A 20,681-nucleotide genomic window follows, 5' to 3' on the forward strand; every position below is an offset into this window, starting at 1 on the left:
ATGGTCCTCCCTCCCATACATACTCTCAGTGTCCAGTTGCAGAAAATACTGCTATTTCTTTTTTGGCAATATAGTGGGGATACACATCAAGCAAGGAAGCAAACAAATGTTTAATAGTAAGAAAAAAATGCTCCCTAGTTACGGCCTGCACCTTCCCTTCCCTTTAGTCTCCCAAGCGAGTTTTCCTGGAGATGCCTCCAATATAAGAATGTTTATTTGGTAATAATCCTGACTGATACCTATGGGATTTCTCCCTGGCTTTACGAAGTGCATCACGTTCTTCACTGCATCATCCTCATGACAGTTAAACCAATTCACTCATGCAGTAATCACTTCTAATATCTCTCATATCACAGCAGTATCTATTATTGCATTTAGAAAGCCTTATTCCAGAGAAAGCTGATCTGTTGGCAGTACATCAAAAAACATTTTTGCATAAAAGCTATCACCCACTCTTACCTGTTCGCATTCTTACACATTGGCTGAAATCCAGTCATATGTCACCACTAAAGTAGTCCCGTTGGATCAGTGGGGATTGGGTGAGTCAACTCCCTATGAGTTCCATTGAGTCAATGAGGCTATTCTAGCTACATAGCTACAATTTGCTACTGGATTTCAGCCATTGCATGCCACAATGGCAAAGCAATGCCTCCTCCCGGCCCGGCCACTGAGAATGGAACTGGCCTGAATTCATCCATTGCATTCTCACTACTATAATAAACAACAAAAGGGACACTGGGTGTTTGTGATTCCCGAGTTAATAGAGAGATTTAGCTCAGGATAATACTATATATGCAACTGGGAATGATCACGTCACCATATCATCTACTTTTCTCTCCATCACATGTAATAAAAATGATCTATTACAGAGGTGTAACACTAAACTTTGAAGTTCAGGTGCTCATCACTCATCCCATCAACCAAACCCCAGGGGTGGAGGGATAAAAGAAATTGAGACAGACGTGTTGCTCTACATCAACGAACCAGTTCTATCACTTTCCTTCTTCTGTATAACTAGTAGACCTTCTTTGCTCGTTCTAGATCAAGCACTTGTTTTGCACTACAACGTGAGTGTTGTTATGGTTATCTGCCATCAAGTTGGCAGCTTTCATGATAAATACTGTATCCGGTTGCTGGGAAAGTCTGTGTATGTGTCATGGCAACAGTGAGAATCGCATCTCTCTGTATTTATTTGGTTCACTCATGCTGAGCCAGGCCACAGAAATAAGGTCAGAGGAAACAGTGATGCCTGGGGTGTGTGGCAGGTGACATCACTGCCCCTCCAATTAAAAAAGAGGGAAGCCAGCCGGTGTTGCAATCCTGCAAGCCCTAAATCCAGTGCACCACTGTTCATTTCCTGCTCACAACAACAGTAGCTCATGATGTAGGATGGTAGCAAGGAAATATATAAATAGATATAAATTAATGACAGAGTGACTCAAAATATATGACTGCAACTAGGAGAGTAGCAGAACAAGGTGTGGGGATAATGTATTACAGGTGCTGGGAAGAGATGTCATCATGCCAATTTCTGGTTGGAAATCAAGGACTTGGATAGCTCAGTGATTTTGGCATCTGGCTATGGAGCCAGAGGTTGGGAGTTCAATTCCCCCCCCCCCGTCCCTCCTTGACAAGGATGAGGCATAGGGTCCCTTTCAGCTCTGCAGTTCCAAGGTGATGATGATTATGCTTATCTTTAATAACTGCCACATCAATGAAAGCTAACAGTAGATAATCTCCCATAGTTGACGAAGCCTTCAACCTATATGGCCACTATCAGAGATTTTGAGAAATGGGTTCACTGAAAATAACTTCCACATCCTGGGAAGACTGCAAGATAGATAGATAGATAGATAGATAGATAGATAGATAGATAGATAGATAGATAGATAGATAGATAGATAGATAGATAGATAGATAGATAGATAGATAGATAGATAGATAGATAGATAGATAGATAGATAGAAACGGCATCAAATATTTTAAGATCCCAGGGCCCATCTGCCCTTCCGACGCGCACCTTGCTCTGGGCCGTTAGGCCGGCCACACGCACTCAGCATCTTCGCTGTCTGAGCAGGGATGTTGCGGGGGCAACGAAAGATGATGTTGAAAAAGCACGCGCGCGCGCGCGCGCCCATCCGCTCCTGGAATGCGGCGACACCGCTCGCGCGCCGCCTTCCCGGGTCGGAGGAGAGGCCGGTTCGCATTCGGACGGCCGTGACGAGGGCGCCCCCCCGCCTGCCCCCCCCGCCCCCGAGACCCATACGCGGCCGTTACGCCCGCCTTGCAGCCAGTCCAGTAGCCGTGCGGGGAGCGGGGAAGGTGGCGCTCGGAGCCCTCCTCGGTCCCTCCCCGGCTTGGACGCTCCTCCCGCTGCCCGCCTCGCCGGCTTGGCTGCCTTCCTCCCGCGCCGGAGCCTGGCAGAGCCGCGCCAAAGGCCTTGGGGGGCGCGCGTTCGCGCGTGTGCTGCGATCCGTGTACCTGCCGGTGCCCGCGTCCTCACGACTCCTGGGCGAGAAAACCCCGAAGGTGGGTAGCGACAGCCATCCGTCTGGAGCCCCGGATCCGGGGCAGAGCAGAGGGGGTGGCGAGGATGGAGAATAGCGGAGGGCATCTGGTCCCCGAAGAATGGGGGGGGCACGAGCTGGTGAGGAGCCCTGGGGCAAGAGGGGGAGAATGTGGGGGTGCTGAGGGGCCGGGGAAGGGTCTCCGGGGCGGTTAGATCTGTTGACCCAGCTGGTCATCGAAGACTTGACGGGAGACGTGGGGACAGGGGTTGTTGTTGTTTTTTGGGGGGGGCGGTTGGAGGGAAGCTTGGGCAGCCGAGAAATTGGGGGGGGGAGCAGGATCAGTCCCCGGTGGGAAATCGCTGTGTTAGAAACCAGCCCACATCCCCCACCGCGCTGGATCCGACCTCGGCTCGCCGGGACTCAATGCTCTTATTCTTTAAGGCGGCTAAAAATACGCGCTCCGGGAGAGGCTGCCCGGCCGCAAGGCGAGGGGGCGAGGGAGGGCGGCGGGTGGTGGGCAGGAAAGCGGGGCTGTCGAGGCGAGGGAAGGAGCCGGGGGCGGGGGGGCGGCCGCCTGTCAAAGCCTCGGATCTCCTGGAGGTTTGAAGGTGCGATCCTCTCTAAGCCTAAGATGGCTCCTCGGTCGGGAGAAGCAGCTCCTTCTCATCTCTTATTCGCTCCCTCGCCTGCTCGCCAAAGGTGGATGGAAGGAAAGCCTTCTTTGATCCGAATATTGTGGGGAAACTGTCCCTGCCACTCGTGGGGGTCCCTGCCATCCGCAATGAGAGCAGGAGAAAGCGTTGTTGTTGTTTTTGGACACCGAGGATGGGCTCATCACCGCTCATGAGGATGCCCCTCACGCAGGAGATTTCTTTTTTGCTTGTTCTACATGTGCTTTTATATATATATTTCTCTCCTGCGCTTCCTCAGAGGAGCATTTGGTTCCCTGCTGCCCCTTGTCGGGGTTCTGCTCACAACACACACACACACACACACACACACACACACACACACACACACACACACACACACACACACACACACACACACACACACACACACACACACACACACGGCCACCGAGAATGGAACTGGCCTGAACTGATCCATTGCATTTCCTGGCAGCATTTGAACCCAAGTCCTCCTTAATCCTCGTATTGCCCTTTAACGACTCTGCTGTGCTGCACTGTGCGCTCTGCGGCAGTTTCGGGACGAAAAAGAGCGAGGCGACACGATAGCCTTTGAATGCTGGTTGATGCTGAAGGGTAGGTTTGAGGGCACTGCACAGGTGCCCTTCCTGCTTTGCGCTGCCTCGTGGACAGCTCCTTGCTGGCGGTGGAAACCAAAGGCTGCCATGAACAAGGCTTTGATCCGATCCAGCGCAGCCAGCTATTCTTCTGTGAAGTCACCTTATTGATCCATTGAGCCCAGTAGTATTCTCTTCCTTGACTGGTGAGATGCTCTCTCGGGTGTGCCCGCCTGCTCCTGGCAGCCAAGATGAGGGGTGGTTTGGTCCCATGTTCCTTCTCTGCAGCCGCCCTTGCCATTGTTTACTCTGGGAGGCCGGTCAGGTCTGTGTGCTGCCAAGTCAGTTCTGACTCACGGGGACCCTTTCCAGTTCTTTCCTGGATTCTCTAAGGAGTGACTGCTCAGAAGGGGTTGAGCATTCCTTTCTTCTGAGGGTGCCCTAGGAGTGTGCAGCGTATCCGAGGCCACCCAGACCGGCCCTGTTCTAAAGGAGGCACAGTGGGGAATCCCAGCCACATTGAACTCAATGAGCTATCCAACCTGTTCTCTTCTCCCACTCCAGTCTCTGACATGATCCTTTTAACTGAAGAGATCAAGAATTCAAGATGGGACTGCGCTACGGTTCCCCACCGACCCACCCGTAGCAAAACATGACGCTGCCTTATTTGTTGTTGTTATTTAGTCATTAAGTCATGACCCCAGGGACCAGAGCACGCCAGGCCCTCCTGTCCTCCACCACCTCCCGGAGTTGGGTCAAAGTCATGTTGGTTGCTTCGATGACACTGTTCAACCATCCTGTCCTCTGTCGTCCCCTTCTCCTCTTGCCTTCACACATCCCCAACATCAGGGTCTTTTCCAGAGAGTCTTCTCATGAGATGGCCAAAGTATTGGAGCCTCAGCTTCAGGATCTGTCCTTCCAGTGAGCACTCAGGGTTGATTTCCTTCAAAATGGATAGGTTTGTTCTCTTTGCAGTCCACGGGACTCTCAAGAGCTGCCTTATACTGTCACACTATTGGCCCATTTAGGACACTCCTGTTCACACCTGACTGGCAGTTTCTCTCCAGCTAGCTTTTCCCATTATTTTAGCTCAAATGTGGGCAGTTGTGGTCCTTCAGCTAGTACTGGGCTGTATCTCCCATCAGCCCTAAGCAGCATTTCCCGGGAATTTGGGATTCTGGGAGCTGTGGTCTAACGGCACATCTGGAAGGATAGAGTACAAAGTCTGCTGCTTATACAATATATTGCCTCACTGTGCTTAAAGCATTCTCTGGACGGTTTACAAATTAATTATGCAGGCTACACATTGCGCACGCGCACCCTACAATCTGCATACTCAATTTCCCAACCTCTGAAGAATGGAAGGTTGATTCTACTTTAAGCCGAACTACCTGAGTCGAGCATCAAACTCAGGTCATCAGGAGAGTCTGAACTGCAATACTGCAGTTTAACCACTGTGCCATATACCCCATCCCTCTTTTAGAATCAACAACTGAACCTGGGATCCTGTAAATGAAAACTATATCCACAACCACAGAGCCTTCCCATACGGTCCCTTCTCTGGACAACATGTCATGCAGTTATTAACGCTTACGATGACTGACTCTTCTTGGATAAATTTTCAATGATCTCTGTATTTTTAGACATTATTTCCACAGGAAAAAAATATATCCTTTCTTCACAGGAAAAAAACACCTTGTCCTCCTTTTCAGAATTATAGAACAAGTTTCAACACTATTAAAGGTAATAATAGCTGCTGGGTGTTTTTTTGCTGTGCCCACAGATTGCGTATAGGAGGAATTGAAAGCATGATCTACCATTTGGGTATTTCCTGCAGGTGACGATGACTCAGTAAGCAATAAAGGTAGCACAAAACAGTTCAGGTTGGTTTAGTGGAAACTTGGGATCAGCCCAAACCACACAAGGTATAAAATGCATGTGCAGAGTGTTTGCTTTCTGAGTATTTCTTCATCTCTCTAGGTCAAAGACGCCACCTTTATTCCCTAGGCGGCAGCTGCAGGGTTAAAAAGATATGACGTTCCAAGCCAGCTGCTTTGCCTTACATTCAGCATCCTTTCACAAACCTTCCCCTATTATACACCCTCATCCTTTGTTAAAACACTCTTCTTCTATCGCTGATGTACTGCATTTAAAAACAAGATCAATGCATTAATGGAGAAGGTCCATCAAGTGATATATTCCTCTGATTCAAAAGCATGGGCTTTCAGACCATCGGAGCTGTTTCTATGCATTTTTCAAATAGAGTGGTTCTTTCACAGTGGATAATGGCTATATGTAATTAATTTGGGGGGGCAGAGGGGAATTGTAGTCACTACAGGCCATGAGAAGTTGTCCATCGCTGACTTCGCAGAAACAGCCTAGTGTCACAACTGTGCCAAGGGCGGTGCATTCTAGATTTTGTGAATGCTTTGCTATTCACCACCCACCTCTCTTCACCAATGTTCATGCACGGGGTTGATGTTGTCCTACCTGAGGATCCACACTTGGACAATTAGTTGGTTCTTAGCAAATAAGATGTACTGTTATGATCTGTCTGATGAGCTTTGGGGGAAAGCATGATCATTATTGCTATTCTGGTGCCACTCTATATACGAGGGGGTGCTGGTAAGTATTGAGCCTTTCCCAGAAAAAAATTGAGCTAGGATGCTGTAACTGCCACACTATTCTACATATTCCCCCAGGAAGCCAATGCACTTGCGACATCTGTCGTCCTGCAGCTTCTTAAGTCCCTACAAATAAAATTCTTCCGACTGCTGGTGTAACCACTCATTTACGGCATTAGTTGCTTCCAGAACACTCCCAAATCATTGTCCCTTTAGGTGTTTTTTGAGTTTGGGGAACAGATAATAGTCAGAAGGAGCCAGGTCGGGAGAACAGGGTGGATCGGGTATCATGTGAAAGCCTAAGGAGGTCAGGTTTGCCATTGTTTCACCTGCAGTATGTGATGAGTATGTGAAGGAAGAACCACCTTCAGAACACGGCCAAGAAGCCCGAAAAACCCACAACAACCATGTGATGAGTCGTTGTCATGCAACAGGATGACACCTTTGGAGAGCTTTCCTCGACGTTTTTCCTTGATGTTTTGCCTCAACGTCTTCAATAAAGCGCACTAATATTTTGCATTGATGGTTGAACCCTGTTGGAGGTAGTCCACCAGCAGAACTCCCTTCTTATCCCAAAAAAACTGTTGCCATTTGCTTCTGCACCGATCTTTGCAATTGGAGCTTCTTTGGCCTGGGGGAACCACTGTACCTCCATTCCTTAGACAGTTCCTTTGTCTCGGCATCATAACAGTAGATACATGTCTCATCACCAATTACCAGTTTGCCCAGGAAATCTGATTCATTTCTTGAAAAATGTTCCAAAACAACCACCGATGACTCCACACGTTTCCTCTTTTGTTCGGTTGTCAAAAGTTTGGGGATCCACTTTGCTGCCAGCTTTCTCATTTCCAAGTTGTTGTGGATAATGGCACCAACTCTCTCACGTGATATTCTCAGATATATAGCAATACTTTTGGCTGATATTCAGCAGTCCTCCATGATCATGTCATGGATGGCTTTCACATTTGCAGGCACAGAAACAGGCCTTCCATTGGGTTTCTCACTTTCAACACTGAAATGGTCAGTTTTAAAATTGAGAACCCAACATTTAACTGTTAGGGCCACTGCCACCCATAGTTTGTGACATTTCATCATGGATCTGCTTTGCACCTTTCCCTTGGAGAAACAGGAACTTGATTATGGTCCTATGCTCTTCCACATTGAACTTTTCTGGAGGTGCTGCCATGTTCACTTTGGACCTGAACATGAAAGATAAGTTAAAATCATAGGCAGTTGATTTTTGCACCATTGAATACAGACAAATTGGCCAATACAGCCTGTAATTTATGGCTTCCTAGCTCATTTTTTTCTGGGAAAGGCTCAATACTTATCAGTGTACATGAATACCCAGAAGTACTTCTTAGTAGATTAAATAGGATGCACTCCAAGATAATTGCATTGAGGATAGACCCCTGAATTGATTGGTCTTATAAAATCTGGGCATTTAATTAAAAACCCAATTTAATTATCTGATAGAGCTGATTAGTGGAAACATATCTCTGTTTAATCTTCCTGACCATTAAGTCCATTACCATCTGGCTCTCTCTTGTGCATCTTGATTTCTCATTTTCTATTCCCTGATCTCTGCCTTCTGACTAAATATGTATCAGTCTTCAGTCTAACATAGATGTAGGACCTCCAAAAAGTAGAAATGAGAATAGGTGCCATTTTGAACTACAGCTCCCAGGATTCCAGAGCCAGCAGTAATGGGATTGTGTGGAATTCTGGGAATTACAGTCCAATGGTAATTCTTTTCTCTGTCTGGCTGAAAAGGAACTACAGTATTTGGTTCCTTGTTTTTGCTCTGCAGATTGTTCACTATAAATCAATGGGAAACATTTGTATAGGAAGGCGTACATAACTCACAGTATTCAATCTGCTGTTCTATACTAGTAACATGAATAATTAAAACCAAGCTTTGAACTGAAAAGCTCATCAATAGATTTTGGCTACATAACCTTTTGGTTGAAAGAGGGTTCAGGAACTCATTTATGCTTTGAATCCTGCCAATGACAAGCTCACTTCTATATATACTTTGAATAACTGTTTACACCAACTCAGTGTTTTCTGCATTTTCAATATGTCCAGACCAGCTTTGTGATGGAAAGAAAATTCTGTTATACCACTATGAGAAAAATTTTTTATAAACCATATTAATTAAGTAATGTATGGATGACAGGCACATAGGATTTGTAATTTGGTCTCCTGTACAAAGTTGAAATTTTTGAGACAGAATCTACAGAGCTGTTAAAGTAGTCCGGAAGTTAATCACTACAACAGATGTTGAAAAGATGAAATTGTCCAGAAATTAATCCAAACCACGAAATGTAGTTTCTCAGGCAGTGGTTCCCAACCTTGGGGCCCCAGATGTTCTGGGACGACAACTCCCATAAATCCTAACCAGCACAGCTAGTGGTGAAAATTTATGGAAGTTTTAGTCCAAGAACATCCGGAGACCCAAGGCTGGGAACGGCTGGTCTACGGGATTTCCAGAAAATAGAAGGGATAAATGACAGTGGAAAGAAGAACTAAGTAAGTGACTGAAGTTCACAGTTCTTTCTGTATACCATTCCTTTTGCTTGAGATTCAGTTTGAGGGGCACTGCACCAATTGTGATCACATCTTCAATAAATTTCTGCCTGCTTTGGTGAACAGCTCTGTTTGAGATTTACTGTGACTGATTTATTATTTTAAAGATTAATTAATTCCTGACACCACCATACCCAAGGGCCTGCCTCCATTTTCTTTGCAGCTGGGATGACAAATCAGGGGCACCACTTTTTCTTTTATTTCCCTTTCCTTTCCACTTGTTGTGCCCTTCTCGGTTTGACCACTGTGGAAGGTAAAGGTAAAGGTTCCCCTTGACATTTTAGCCAGTTGTGTTCGACTCTAGGGGGCGGTAGGCTCATCCCCGTCTCCAAGCCGTAGAGCCAGCGTTTGTCCAAAGACAGTTTCCATGGCCACGTGGCCAGCAGGACTAGACACGGAGCGCCGTTACCTTCCCCCCGAGTTGGTACCTATTTATCTACTCGCATTTACATGTTTTCGAACTGCTCGGTTGGCGAGGAGCTGGACAAAGCGATGGGAGCTCACTCCGTCACATGGATTCGATCTTACGACTGCTGGTCTTCTGACCCTGCAGCACACAAAGGCTTCTGTGGTTTAGCCCGCAGTGCCACCACGTCACTGTGGAAAGGAATTAACAAAGCCACTTCCAGAACTGGGACAGTTTTGGGTGGAACATGCTGAGGAAATGAGGGACTTTGGATCCTGTGGATTGATGGCCTCTGACACATCCCTAGAATCCTCCAATTTTTCTTTCTTTCAGATTTTGGAGAAATAACCATTTTCTCTGCAACCCTCAGAATCCCATTAGCCAGCATGGCAACCACTGCTCTTTCAGGGTGGAAGTTTCTGGAAATAATTGTTCAAAAGAAATATTTTCTGATTATTCTTTCCTCACTTACAGTGGCTACAGCTTATGTATCCCTGCCCTTGCACCAGTTGCATGAATTGGTGCATGGTTATGGATTCAAGCCGCAGGTTGTTGACTAGCAGTAATTTCCCCCTGCAGTTTGGACACTGAACTTATGCCTGTATAAGGAACCAATAGGATTCTGGCCATAGTTTAGCTTTATTATCTTTTAGTCTTGTTTCTTCTTGGCATATACTGTATATTCTCATTTTAATCTATAAGCTATTTGGATGCTTGTCTTTAAATGTTTGAAATAAGCACACATTTCTAGCATGATCTAGAAAGGCTGAGTTTAGCTTGGGCTCAACATTGCACAGGCAAAGCTATACGCAACACTGCCAAAGGTCTGAAATGCAGATACTGCCCTTTCGATAAGAATGTATTTTTAAAACCAAACGGTATGCTTCTGTATGGGGATCTGATCAGGACTGTGATGGGTGGGAAGAGGAGCGTTAAGCCTCCTGACTCTTGTGTATTGTGGGCTTATTAAATTACACAGGTGTCCTTTAAGTTTGACTAAGTGTGGCTCCAACATGACAGGTAACATAAAAAGAAAAATCATGATCCTTTACTGAAAGCAAGAATACTGGGGGGAAATGGTTAAATCTTAAATGTAAATATGCATACACATAGTGTACTGTTGATATGTATATGTGTATATCGCTCATTTACCACCCAGTGTCTGTTTGTGTATATGCACATATATGCACATATATGCAATATATACATGTGTGCAATACACAGTGTCTGTCTGTGTATATATACATATGTGCAAACACACAAATGCAGTATTATCTCCAGGACCGGGGCTGCCTACTGCAGTCTTTCAGGCCACTGCCCTCTTCAGATAAATTAACGGCTGATTAAATGCATGTTCTGATAGATCTCCAGTATCGGGAGAAACGTTCCTCTTTATGTCAATAGCTGGAGAACACGACATGAAAGCTGCTTTTGGAGTCACTGTAGCTGGCAGGCTTTCCAGAGAGTCCCTAAGGATCATCCAGTGTGGCTCTTTGTGTATATGCCTTTGTTTATATATTTGCACAGAATGACAATTAAAGAGAAGCTTTGTTACTAAAAAGAAAAGAAAAAATAGACACACAGCCCAACAGCCTCCTGCCACAGCTTTGTTATGACATTTTGCTTTTTTTTCATCCGTTCCAAAAGACAGCGTGTCATGGAGCTATATTTACTCTTCATGGTTACTGTCCAGCTTTGGTAGACAGTGTGACTGAGAAACCTAGCAGTCCTTTCCTGGAAATTAAGGATTCTACCCAGCTATGTTTTAAAAGATGTTTCTAGCCCTTTGAACTGCATTGACGGGTTTCTTTGTGTTCAGCTGTACACTATGTGCTGTCGATCTGCAAGCAGAGCTAATTTCTCTGCCAGAATCCCACTCAGTTATGTAACAGTTCAAAGCCAGTGCTGGGAATATGTGAATAGAGTTTGAAAGGTTTATGTGGCAATCTGCTTAGGTGAGGTATATGTTACAGGCATTTAAAAAGACGTCATTTCATGAAGGCGTATTTAGGTCCTTAAGCCACCCACAGGTCTGTAATGCCCAGGGTGATGAAGATTCCTATGGGAGTCTTCCATGGGCAGAGAAATATTTCCTCTTGAGCCTTTTTTGCTTTTCGTGTGCACAGCTTGGGGAGGGAGGGAGCACAGATAGGCAATAACCTAAACCAAAGTTTGTAATTACAAAATGCATCTATTCTGTACAATCATTGTGCAGAGGCTGAGTGACTAGTCTGATGAGAATTGTTATAGTTCATTTTAATTTGCAGTTGTGTTATGCCATTGTTTAATTTGTTGTTTATGCTGTGTTTGCTGCATACAAGTTGGGGGAAGAACTGTTGCACTGTATTGCACGTCATAGATTTCAGGATGTTCTTTACGTAACAGGATTCCTTTTTCATTTTGGTTTTCAGATTAACCATCATGGGGAAGTGCGTCGCGGTGTGCTGGCTAGCCATTTTCTTGATTTTGCTGCAGACTGATGTGACTCTTTCCAAAAGGAAGCCCAAACCCAGCGGGGGTGGCTGGAATACAGGGCAACGTCCTGGCTATCCCCAGCAACCTGGATATCCTCCAGGCCAGCGCCCCGGCTATCCCCAGCAACCTGGCTATCCACCAAGACAACCTGGGTACCCCCAATCTGGTTACCCACAACCTGGTTATGGAGGTGGCTACGGAGGCGGCTACGGAGGTGGCTACGGAGGCGGCTACGGGGGAGGTTATGGTGCCAAGCCATGGAAGCCTAAGCCACCCAAAACCAATCTGAAGCACATGGCCGGAGCAGCTGTCGGAGGAGCTGCGGTGGGAGCCCTTGGTGGCTACCTCTTAGGCAGCTCAATGGCCAATATGAACTTTGGATTTCGCGACCGCTCGGAGGAGAGGTGGTGGTACGAAAACCGTAATCGCTATTCCGACCAAGTGTATTATCCAAAGTACGACCAGCCTGTTGGAAGAGAAGTATTTGTGAGAGACTGTGTGAATATCACAGTGACGCAGTACATTGAGTCCACGGGAAACCAAACCTTCGATGAGATGGAAAAAAAAGTTGTGCCAAAAGTGGTACATGAAATGTGCACGGAGCAATACCGGCTGATATCAGGGGTTGCCCTGTTCCTTGCCAACCCTTCCATGCTTTTGATCATCGTGTTGGCCATTTGTTTCCTGATACACTGAGAAGGTACTCCTTCAGCCTTCTCCAGGTTGCTCTCGCAGTGATGAGAAGGCGTGGGATCTGAATGAAGCCGTATGGCAGGGAGAGTACATGCTTGCTTATTTACAAGAGCTGTTACATCTGCTGAACTCTCTAGCCACGTTAATATATTCCTTTTTGTAGCCGTCTTTTGATTCTGTTTTAAGTGATAAAAATTATTTGTAGAGAAGGAGGACAAGAGATTATTTTGTTCTAAAGGGGGAAAGCCCTAACCATCACGCTAATCTCATCATGTTTCATAGATAATCATACATAATTGTGTGTGTGTGTGTGTATGTGTCTAGAGAGAGAGAGAGAGAGAGAGAGAGACATATATATATGCACACACAGAGAGAGAGAGGGATGAAACATACAAATCCTACTCCCATTGTATTGACTGCCCAGATAACAGTTTTATAATGCTATTTCATATCCTTCCAGAGGGGCTAGATGTAAAAGGCAGATTTTTCAGACTATATATTAGCTTCCCCAAGCATGAGTTCCAGTGTAATGGAAGATATGGGAGAGGGAGGCAGGAAATGCAAATGACACATGTGTACATTTCAGGGTTTATGGGAGTTGTAGTTGTAAACATCTGGAGAGTACTCCATTGGCTACCTTGCAGTGGGAACATCTGCATCTCATCATGGAGGAGGAAGCGTATGATGCCACTTTTGGAATTACTTTGGAAAAAAAATTAGAGGACCTGTTGTAGCTTGTATAACTGCCTCAAGAGTGCAGCTGTGACCAAAAAATGGGAAGTTCACTAATTAAAGGAAACATATACCCCTCCCGTGTTACACAAGGCATGAATCTTCTCTGAGGTTTCCAGTTTGATAAGATTCCAGAAGCAGAGTCATTTTAGCCTAAAACTGAGATGACAAGCAGTGGCTGGAATTTGGAGAAATAAAGGGCCCGTAGACCCCCCAGACAGTTGACTTGTAGTCTTGGTTTAGTTCTTTAGATGACCAAGTTGTTGTGTAGGAAAAGCCAAGTGTTCATGAGCTGCCTGTACTTGCTGCAGGTCTCCTAGATCTTAAGTAGCAAAGAGTGAGACACCCAATGCATGCAGATTTTGTCTGTTTAGTAACAAAAGGACCTACACAGCCATTGAGCCCTTAATGTTTAGTTAGTGTAACCCATTGCATCTAGATCTTTCCAGGGGTAGTTGTCTATACTGATGGGAGTATTGGTCTTATGTCAGGGGATTTCATCAAGGTGAAAAACCTCCTTGATTTTATGAATTGTCTGTCATTTGCTTCTGATGAAACCAAAATCTCTTGTCTCCTTTAGGTGAAAAAGAACTCGAATAGAGTTTTACTATTGTGGATCAATAATTTATTCATACTGGAAACACTTAAGGAAAGTGGATCTGTTAAAATGCTGTTAGTAATCACAAAAGTACTTAAGAGTTTCATAGATTGCCAAGAATAGCAGTGCTGTTTACTAGCATGGAAATGTGAAATATATAAAAATGTAATATATTTGCACACGAGCAGACATTTTCTGAAGAAGGCTTCTATTGTAGTTTTCTAGATTCATGTCTATCATTATCTCATGTCTTTATTAATAACTATATAGCAGGCAAATTCTGGCTCATTGTTTCTTGGGGACCTCTTAATTTCTGTTGATAGGTTCAGTGTCTGAATTTGTGCAGAACAACCTTTATATGGAAATAAAGTTGGGGCTGTTTTACTAGCTCTGCTCAACTGCAGAACCAGCTCCACAGCACCTGCTGGGGTTACTTCTGTGAGTAAGCATTCTATGCAAACTCACAGAGTATGCAAAGAAGACATACGAAGACACCCTATTCAATAATTACTTAATCCAGGTCACAAATAAGGGGGTACTTAGCCTCACACACACACCACAGCAGAAGAGTCTATAGAGGAGATGGTCTTGTCCTAATGGAGGTTTCATGGAGTGCCATCATATGAAAAGGATTCTTTGCTCTTCAGGCTGTGAGAGAATCAGTGATGGAGGGGGTTGAGTCTAGACAGTCTTCTTGTGCTGAATTTGAAGTAGCATCTGAGTAGATTAGATTGCTTTGAAATTCAGAACAGACTCTGTATGGGTTGGCAATTGAATGGCGTGCCAGTGCATGACAGAAAGCCTATGCCAAAAGGATAATGGCTCCCATACTGTCTATATATGAATGTCTACATTGACCCTAACAGTGATGTCCTAAAAGCACATGAAGTGTTTTGGAACATTTCGTGTTCCAAGAATGCAAGCGTAGGTGGTTGGCGAACTGATGCTTAACTGCTTTTGGGATGATAATGTGAGGAGTGAGAACTGCGATCCTAAACAGAGATCTGGAGGGCGTGAGGATTTACTTCCAAGGGTCCGTGTGACATTTTATTGCTTGGCAGCTGCCATTTTCTGGGCTCCAAGTTCCAGAATCCAGTGGTCGCTTTGGCCAGTGACTGTGCTGGAAGTTTCTCAAGCACAAATTTTCTAATCCCATAGGAGAGGATATGATAAGATTGGTCCTTCAGCTGCCACCCACATCCTCTTCATGCCACACCCTTTTCCTTGCACATATGTGATGTGAATGGCGCCTTTTGTGCTTTTCAGCATGCACAAGCCTAGTCTAGTGACTAAAAGAACTGGTGTGCTTAAATTGTCTCCATTTTGATTTATACAAGGAGCCTTAGCATTGAGTTCTTAGGATCACATCAATATCCAGGGAGATCTATGTGTGTCAGTAATATAGCTGGTTTCAAAAATGCCATATTTAACCTTAAGGCAGGTATGCTAATCACAGACAACACTTTGGATTGTACTAATTCTGTCTGTTCTACCACTTATGGCCTGTAGTATTTGTAAAGGGAACCTTTTTTTGCCGTTCTATATTTTTGTTGACTCGCTAAAGATGTTGTGTTTGTATAAAAGTATAGATTTCTAAGTGGAGTTAAAATGTAAAGAATTTGCAGTTATCCTCCTACGTATATCAAATACATGCTGTATATTTTGCTAGATTATAACTGTACAGAGCCACCTTTAAACACTGATACTTTGGTACAACTCGAAGAAAAATGACAGAGGGGAGAAAAGTGGGAGTCTTCAAAGCAATACACGCATTGTCCCGAGGACATTTTGTAACTTTGTAATATTGCATGTGCTTAATTTTCGTTTTTAAATGCTTTTTTTAAAAAAAATAAGTGTTTGATATCTAGTAATAATAAAACATGGCAAATAGACATTTTGTTTGTGTGAGTTTCTTCAGTCTGTGTACTTGCTTAATTCACTCCCAGATAGAACTGTGGACAGTGTTCCCTTCAGTGACAACCCTGTGATGTATGCAGTGGGTTGTGACAGTAGAAAAGACAGCAGAGAAACCCTCTCTATTTTCCTCTTCTCACAATTTTTTCAGATTAGGCATCCTTCAGTCTCGAGAGCCTATGGTAACGTGCTCTATATGGAGGACTTGGAACAGCATCTAGTGTGGCTGAGAAGGCCAATTTGAGAGTGACCATCCCTTCCACACGGAAGACAAATCCAATCTGCCCCCTGTCCAGCTACCTGAATTTGCTGATTTCGGGACTTCCTCTTTGCCTCGGCCTGCTGGACAAGGGTCTCTTCAAATTAGGAGAGGCCGTGATGCACTGCCTGCCTCCAGGCTGAGCGCTCAGATGTCAAGGTTTCCCCTCTGTTGAGGTCCATTCCTAAGGCCTTCAGATCTTGTTTGCAGATATCCTTGTATCGCAGCTGTGGTCTCCCTCTGGGATGATTTCCCTGCACTAATTTTTCATACAGGAAATCTTTTGGAATCTGACCATCAGCCATTCTCACAACATGCCCGAGCCAATGTAGACATCTCAGTAACACACACATTTTTAAAATATTCTTCTAAGTGACACAGTGCTATTTCAGAGATAAGAGAGTATCCATGCTAGGTTGATATATTGCGGTAGTGCTATGCCACTTACTAAACTAAACCAAAAAAGAGGAAATCACCATGGCCTGCAGAATAATAGCTGTGACAAAAGGATAGGAAAGAAGTGAGTGTCGGTAATCGAAAAGGAGAGGAATTGGAGTGATCGGAAGTGTTGTTTGGATCCATCTCATGGGAAGAGAAATGTTTGCCATATGAATGGAAGGATTACTCAAGTGTGAGATAAAGCAGATTGCACTGAAGACAAGAGCCTTTTAAATGTGACGTAGATCACTCCAAGGTCCCTCATCTAGTCACACCCTAAGCCTTTTCTTGGAGACCAAGAGGATTTCTAGTTTAGTGACAAAGCACCAAAGTTTAGAAAAGTTGCTCTCTTTTTTTAAGACAAACCATCAGAGCCCTCCCAGTCAAATTGGCTAGGTCCTGGGAGTTTTAGTTTTAAAAGGTAACTATTCCAAGCTCTAGGTCAAACCCTGGCATTTCAGTTAAAGAGAGAAAGGCTGCCAAAATCCTCTGGAAACGATCCTGGGGAAAGGTCCACTGGCAGATACTCTTAGGTGGGAAGCTCAGAAGAGGCCACCAGCACTGATAATCACCCTGGATCTACAAGCTGCCATATATTTCCCACAATGCTCTAGTGTTTTGTTACTGCTCACCACTAGGGTTAGGAATACCTTGTTCCCAGCGGGTCACCGCTGATGTGGGACCCATTAGAGACAGGGTCCCCTCTTGTGTAGAGCTAGCCATTCCCATCCCTTCCCAGAGGTGGGAAAAGTGAAGTTTTTTGAATGTAAATCCCAGAAAAATCCAACCAGCAAGACTACAAGTGAGATAGCTTCATATGGGACAGTTTCACGTGTCCATAAAATTCGAAAACCATTGCAGCTACACTGGGTCGGGGAAGCTTATGGCACCTTAAAAGATGGACCAATTTTATTTGGCATATGTTTTCTAGGGCTGCATTTGGCTTTCCCTCTAGAAATTCAGTTCCCATTGATTCCAGTATGTCTACTTCAAGGATAATTAAACTTTGGCTGAAACTCAGTATGTGTGACTGCTCATCTTCCTTTTCACTTGGAATAATCATTTTTCCCCCCTTCCTAGGGAAGAAGATTGGGTTTAGACAGAAATTTTGAGTACACCATTCTATGAATTGGATGCCCTTAGGCCAGTAAGCATCTCTCAGCCCCGTCTCCCCAAAGGTGCTGTTCTGACTTCCCTCTGTGGGTTCCTCCTCCTCTAAGGAGTACAAAGCTCTCTTGGAGGGTTCTGTGGATGAGCTTGGCCTCATAGCGGATGGTCCAAGCAGCAAAACACCGGGGGTACTGCCTGCCCTGCTGGGAGAAGCGGAGAGGATTCTGTCTCTTCAGACAGAAAGGCAGCCTCCAAGAGGGATCTCGGCCAGCTGCCCCAGGGTGGGATCCAAGCCAAACCGAGATGAAGTTACCGGTCTGCCTCAAAAACATTGCAGCTGTCATGAGTAGCTGATTAACAGCGACTGGTGTAAGAGAGGGTCCTCACACTGAGGAAAATGAAGAGTCCAAACCGCCAAGCACTGCTGAGAATTGACGTCCGTTCCTGGCCGGCCTTGCTCCTCTGCTCCCACATTTCAGGAGCTCTTTAGTTAGAGCCGCACTCCATTCAACGGGACCCAGCCTGCATCTCAATTATGCCTCTGCCTATTCCTTCACTGCATTGCTGGCATCGAAAGGCCTTGCTTTAGGGAGAGACTCTATTCTTCTTCCTTTGACTTTGGCTCTTGGCTCCCCAGTTTCCCAACTCACCCTGGCCTTGGGCATTCCCTCCATCTCCACTCCCAAGCCAACTACACCAGAGCACAGGTTGCTGTCCTCTGAAGACGCCCATGGCCACAGAGACTGGCGAAACGTCAGGAAGAACAACCTTCAGGACACAGCCAAAGAGCCCGAAAAACCCACAACAACCATTCCTTTTTCCCTCTGGCCAAGATGGCCTTTGTAGGGGGCTAACTCGTGGCTCACAGGAACTTGCTGTGTGAAAATAGGACAGCATAACTGTCACAGAACATAGGGGCACTAGTATGATGTAACACTGTTTAAATGGGACCTGAGAAGCACAGGCTCTGTTCCCTAACGAGTGATGAAACTCACCAGGTGACCTTAAGCTGGTCAGTCTTTCAACCTGGTCTATATCAGAAAGGTGTGGGGATCAAAAGCAGGGAACCATTAAGGCCAACCTTGTGCTGAATTGAGTTTTCTTTACTTTGCAAGGTGCTTTTGACGGCAGTTTACTTATGTATATGAAATATTTTCACCCCGCCTTTCTCTCCAAAAAGACCCAAGGTGGCAGTTCCCTGTCACTGCCCTCCCACAGCCCAGGGAACTCAGCACTAGTCCCCCCTGGAAACCATTCTGTCTGGCTTCAGCTCTTCTCATTGAGGCATGTGGAGTCCCAAGGCTAGACAGAACCAGTCTGGGGCCAGGCTTAGAGGCCTTTACTGGTAGAGGCAGCTGGGAACAAGCCCTGGCTGCTGTCCTGCTCTTTGACCACCCTCCTCCTCTCACAATGGCGTCTGTGCAGTTGGAACTTCATCTGGGTTGTGGTGGGCATCACAGGACCCATTGCTCACTGATCCCTGCCAGGGGTTGTCCTCTCACTCCTAGGTCAGCTAACAATGACACAAAAGATGGCTTCCAGCTCTTCCAATACTGAGCCCAGGCCTCCTTCTCCTCCATTGACCCCTGAGCAAGTGTCACAGGCCCTGAAGATCCCAAGCCTACCTTACCTCCTTGCACTTCTTAAACCTTGGTCAACAGGCTCTGCCTTCATCCTACCAGGTGCTTCTTATCACCCTATGCCGCTTTCCTCCCACTCTTCTCAAGAGCCCAGAATGGCTTTTCCACCCATATTTCGGAGGAGTTGTGAGTGAAGGCAAGTGGCCCACCTGGGGCACTACTGGCAACCCCTTCACAGAAACACAAAATGAAAGAGAAAAATCGGCAACATCTGGAAGCTCACAAGTTATCCACTCGCACTATAAGGCACAGAAAGCAAAAGTCGAAAAAAGTAAAACTGAATGCGTTTCGGAAAAGAGGTATTTCTATGGCGTGGGGCATGAAAAGCAATGGAAGGAGGTGGCAAAATGTGTGAGAAACGATGTGTGTTTCTTGAACCATCAGAACTATCCATGCTGTTGTCTCAGTAGGAAAGCCCTGTTTGGTTGCAGAAAATATTCCTTTGCTTAAAGTTCACAGATGGAACCAAGAAGCAGGAGGAAACAGACAAGATGGACTGCAATGTTTCCCTTCTGGGTTCCCTCGGGCAAAAGAAAATCTCTTTGGAGCAACCAACAGCTCTCTTTCTTCAGGGAAGAGTCCAGCCCCTGTCATGGAGGCATGGGGGGTGGGGGGGAATCAAATTCCCTACCTCTGGCTCCAAAGGCAGGTACCTAAACCACTGAACGATCCAGTAGTTCTTCTAGCTCCCTCTTTTTAGGATGTTAAACTGGCAGTACCAGTCAAAAGGCATTCAGCAACTATTCCTCCTCTTTTCCCAGGAAAGAACTTTTGCTAGAATTAGTTGCATTATATTTGTACTCACACAGACTACCTAACTCAGCAATCAAGCAAATATGGGACTCAGGTCCATGACTTGCCAGCTTTCAAGGCTGCTTTTCCCAAGCTACTTTTCCAGCACTGGCCATTCTGGCTGAATTGTTCAGGGAACTGTAGTCTCTAAACAAGGAATATTTTCATTCACAGGATACTGTTTCTTACATATATTGGCTGGAATCCTGTTATTTAGTGCAATAGCTCATGATGAGAGTAGGCCCACTGAATCACTGGGAATTTAGTGAGTCACCTTTTCTGTAATTCCATGGACTGAATGGGCCTCCTCTGGTTGCGACTTCCTATATTAAACAACAGGATTTCAGCTGTTGTCTGAAGAACACATTGCTTAGAATATGGAAAGCTGCAATTTCCCAAGAATATGGAATCTGAATAAACACCATGCAAAGCCCTTAAGACGACTTATTAAAGTGAAAGCCTTTTAGTTAATTAAATTCCCAGCCAATCAAAGATTATCATTCCAAGTGGGGGGTGGGGGGTGTTGGAGAATTTAATATTATTAATCTGTTAAGAATGAATGCTTCACACACACACCAGCTATTATGAAATCAAGCGTTCTCTTAACTTGACTCTCACTTTTTCACATCCTTTCTCTAACATAACAAAAAAAAAA

General features: G+C 45.3%; 1 protein-coding gene across 1 annotated transcript; it reads left to right on the top strand.

Moving 5' to 3' along the window:
* The first annotated feature begins 2,138 nt into the window (after nucleotides 1–2,138).
* LOC110075183 (major prion protein homolog) lies at nucleotides 2,139–15,765 on the top strand. The gene is made up of 2 exons (XM_020786155.3): nucleotides 2,139–2,529; nucleotides 11,787–15,765. Exon 2 carries the CDS (start codon nucleotides 11,797–11,799, stop codon nucleotides 12,544–12,546), a length of 750 nt encoding a protein of 249 aa, XP_020641814.3. The 5' UTR covers nucleotides 2,139–2,529; nucleotides 11,787–11,796; the 3' UTR covers nucleotides 12,547–15,765.
* Nucleotides 15,766–20,681: the final 4,916 nt, after the last annotated feature.

This window comes from Pogona vitticeps, chromosome 8, assembly GCF_051106095.1.
Source record: "Pogona vitticeps strain Pit_001003342236 chromosome 8, PviZW2.1, whole genome shotgun sequence".
In the NCBI taxonomy this organism is placed as follows: Eukaryota; Metazoa; Chordata; class Lepidosauria; order Squamata; family Agamidae; genus Pogona; species Pogona vitticeps.

Excerpts from the sequence above, each read along its gene's own strand:
- LOC110075183 (XM_020786155.3), top strand. The coding sequence starts at position 11,797 with ATGGGGAAGTGCGTCGCGGTGTGCTGGCTAGCCATTTTCTTGATTTTG.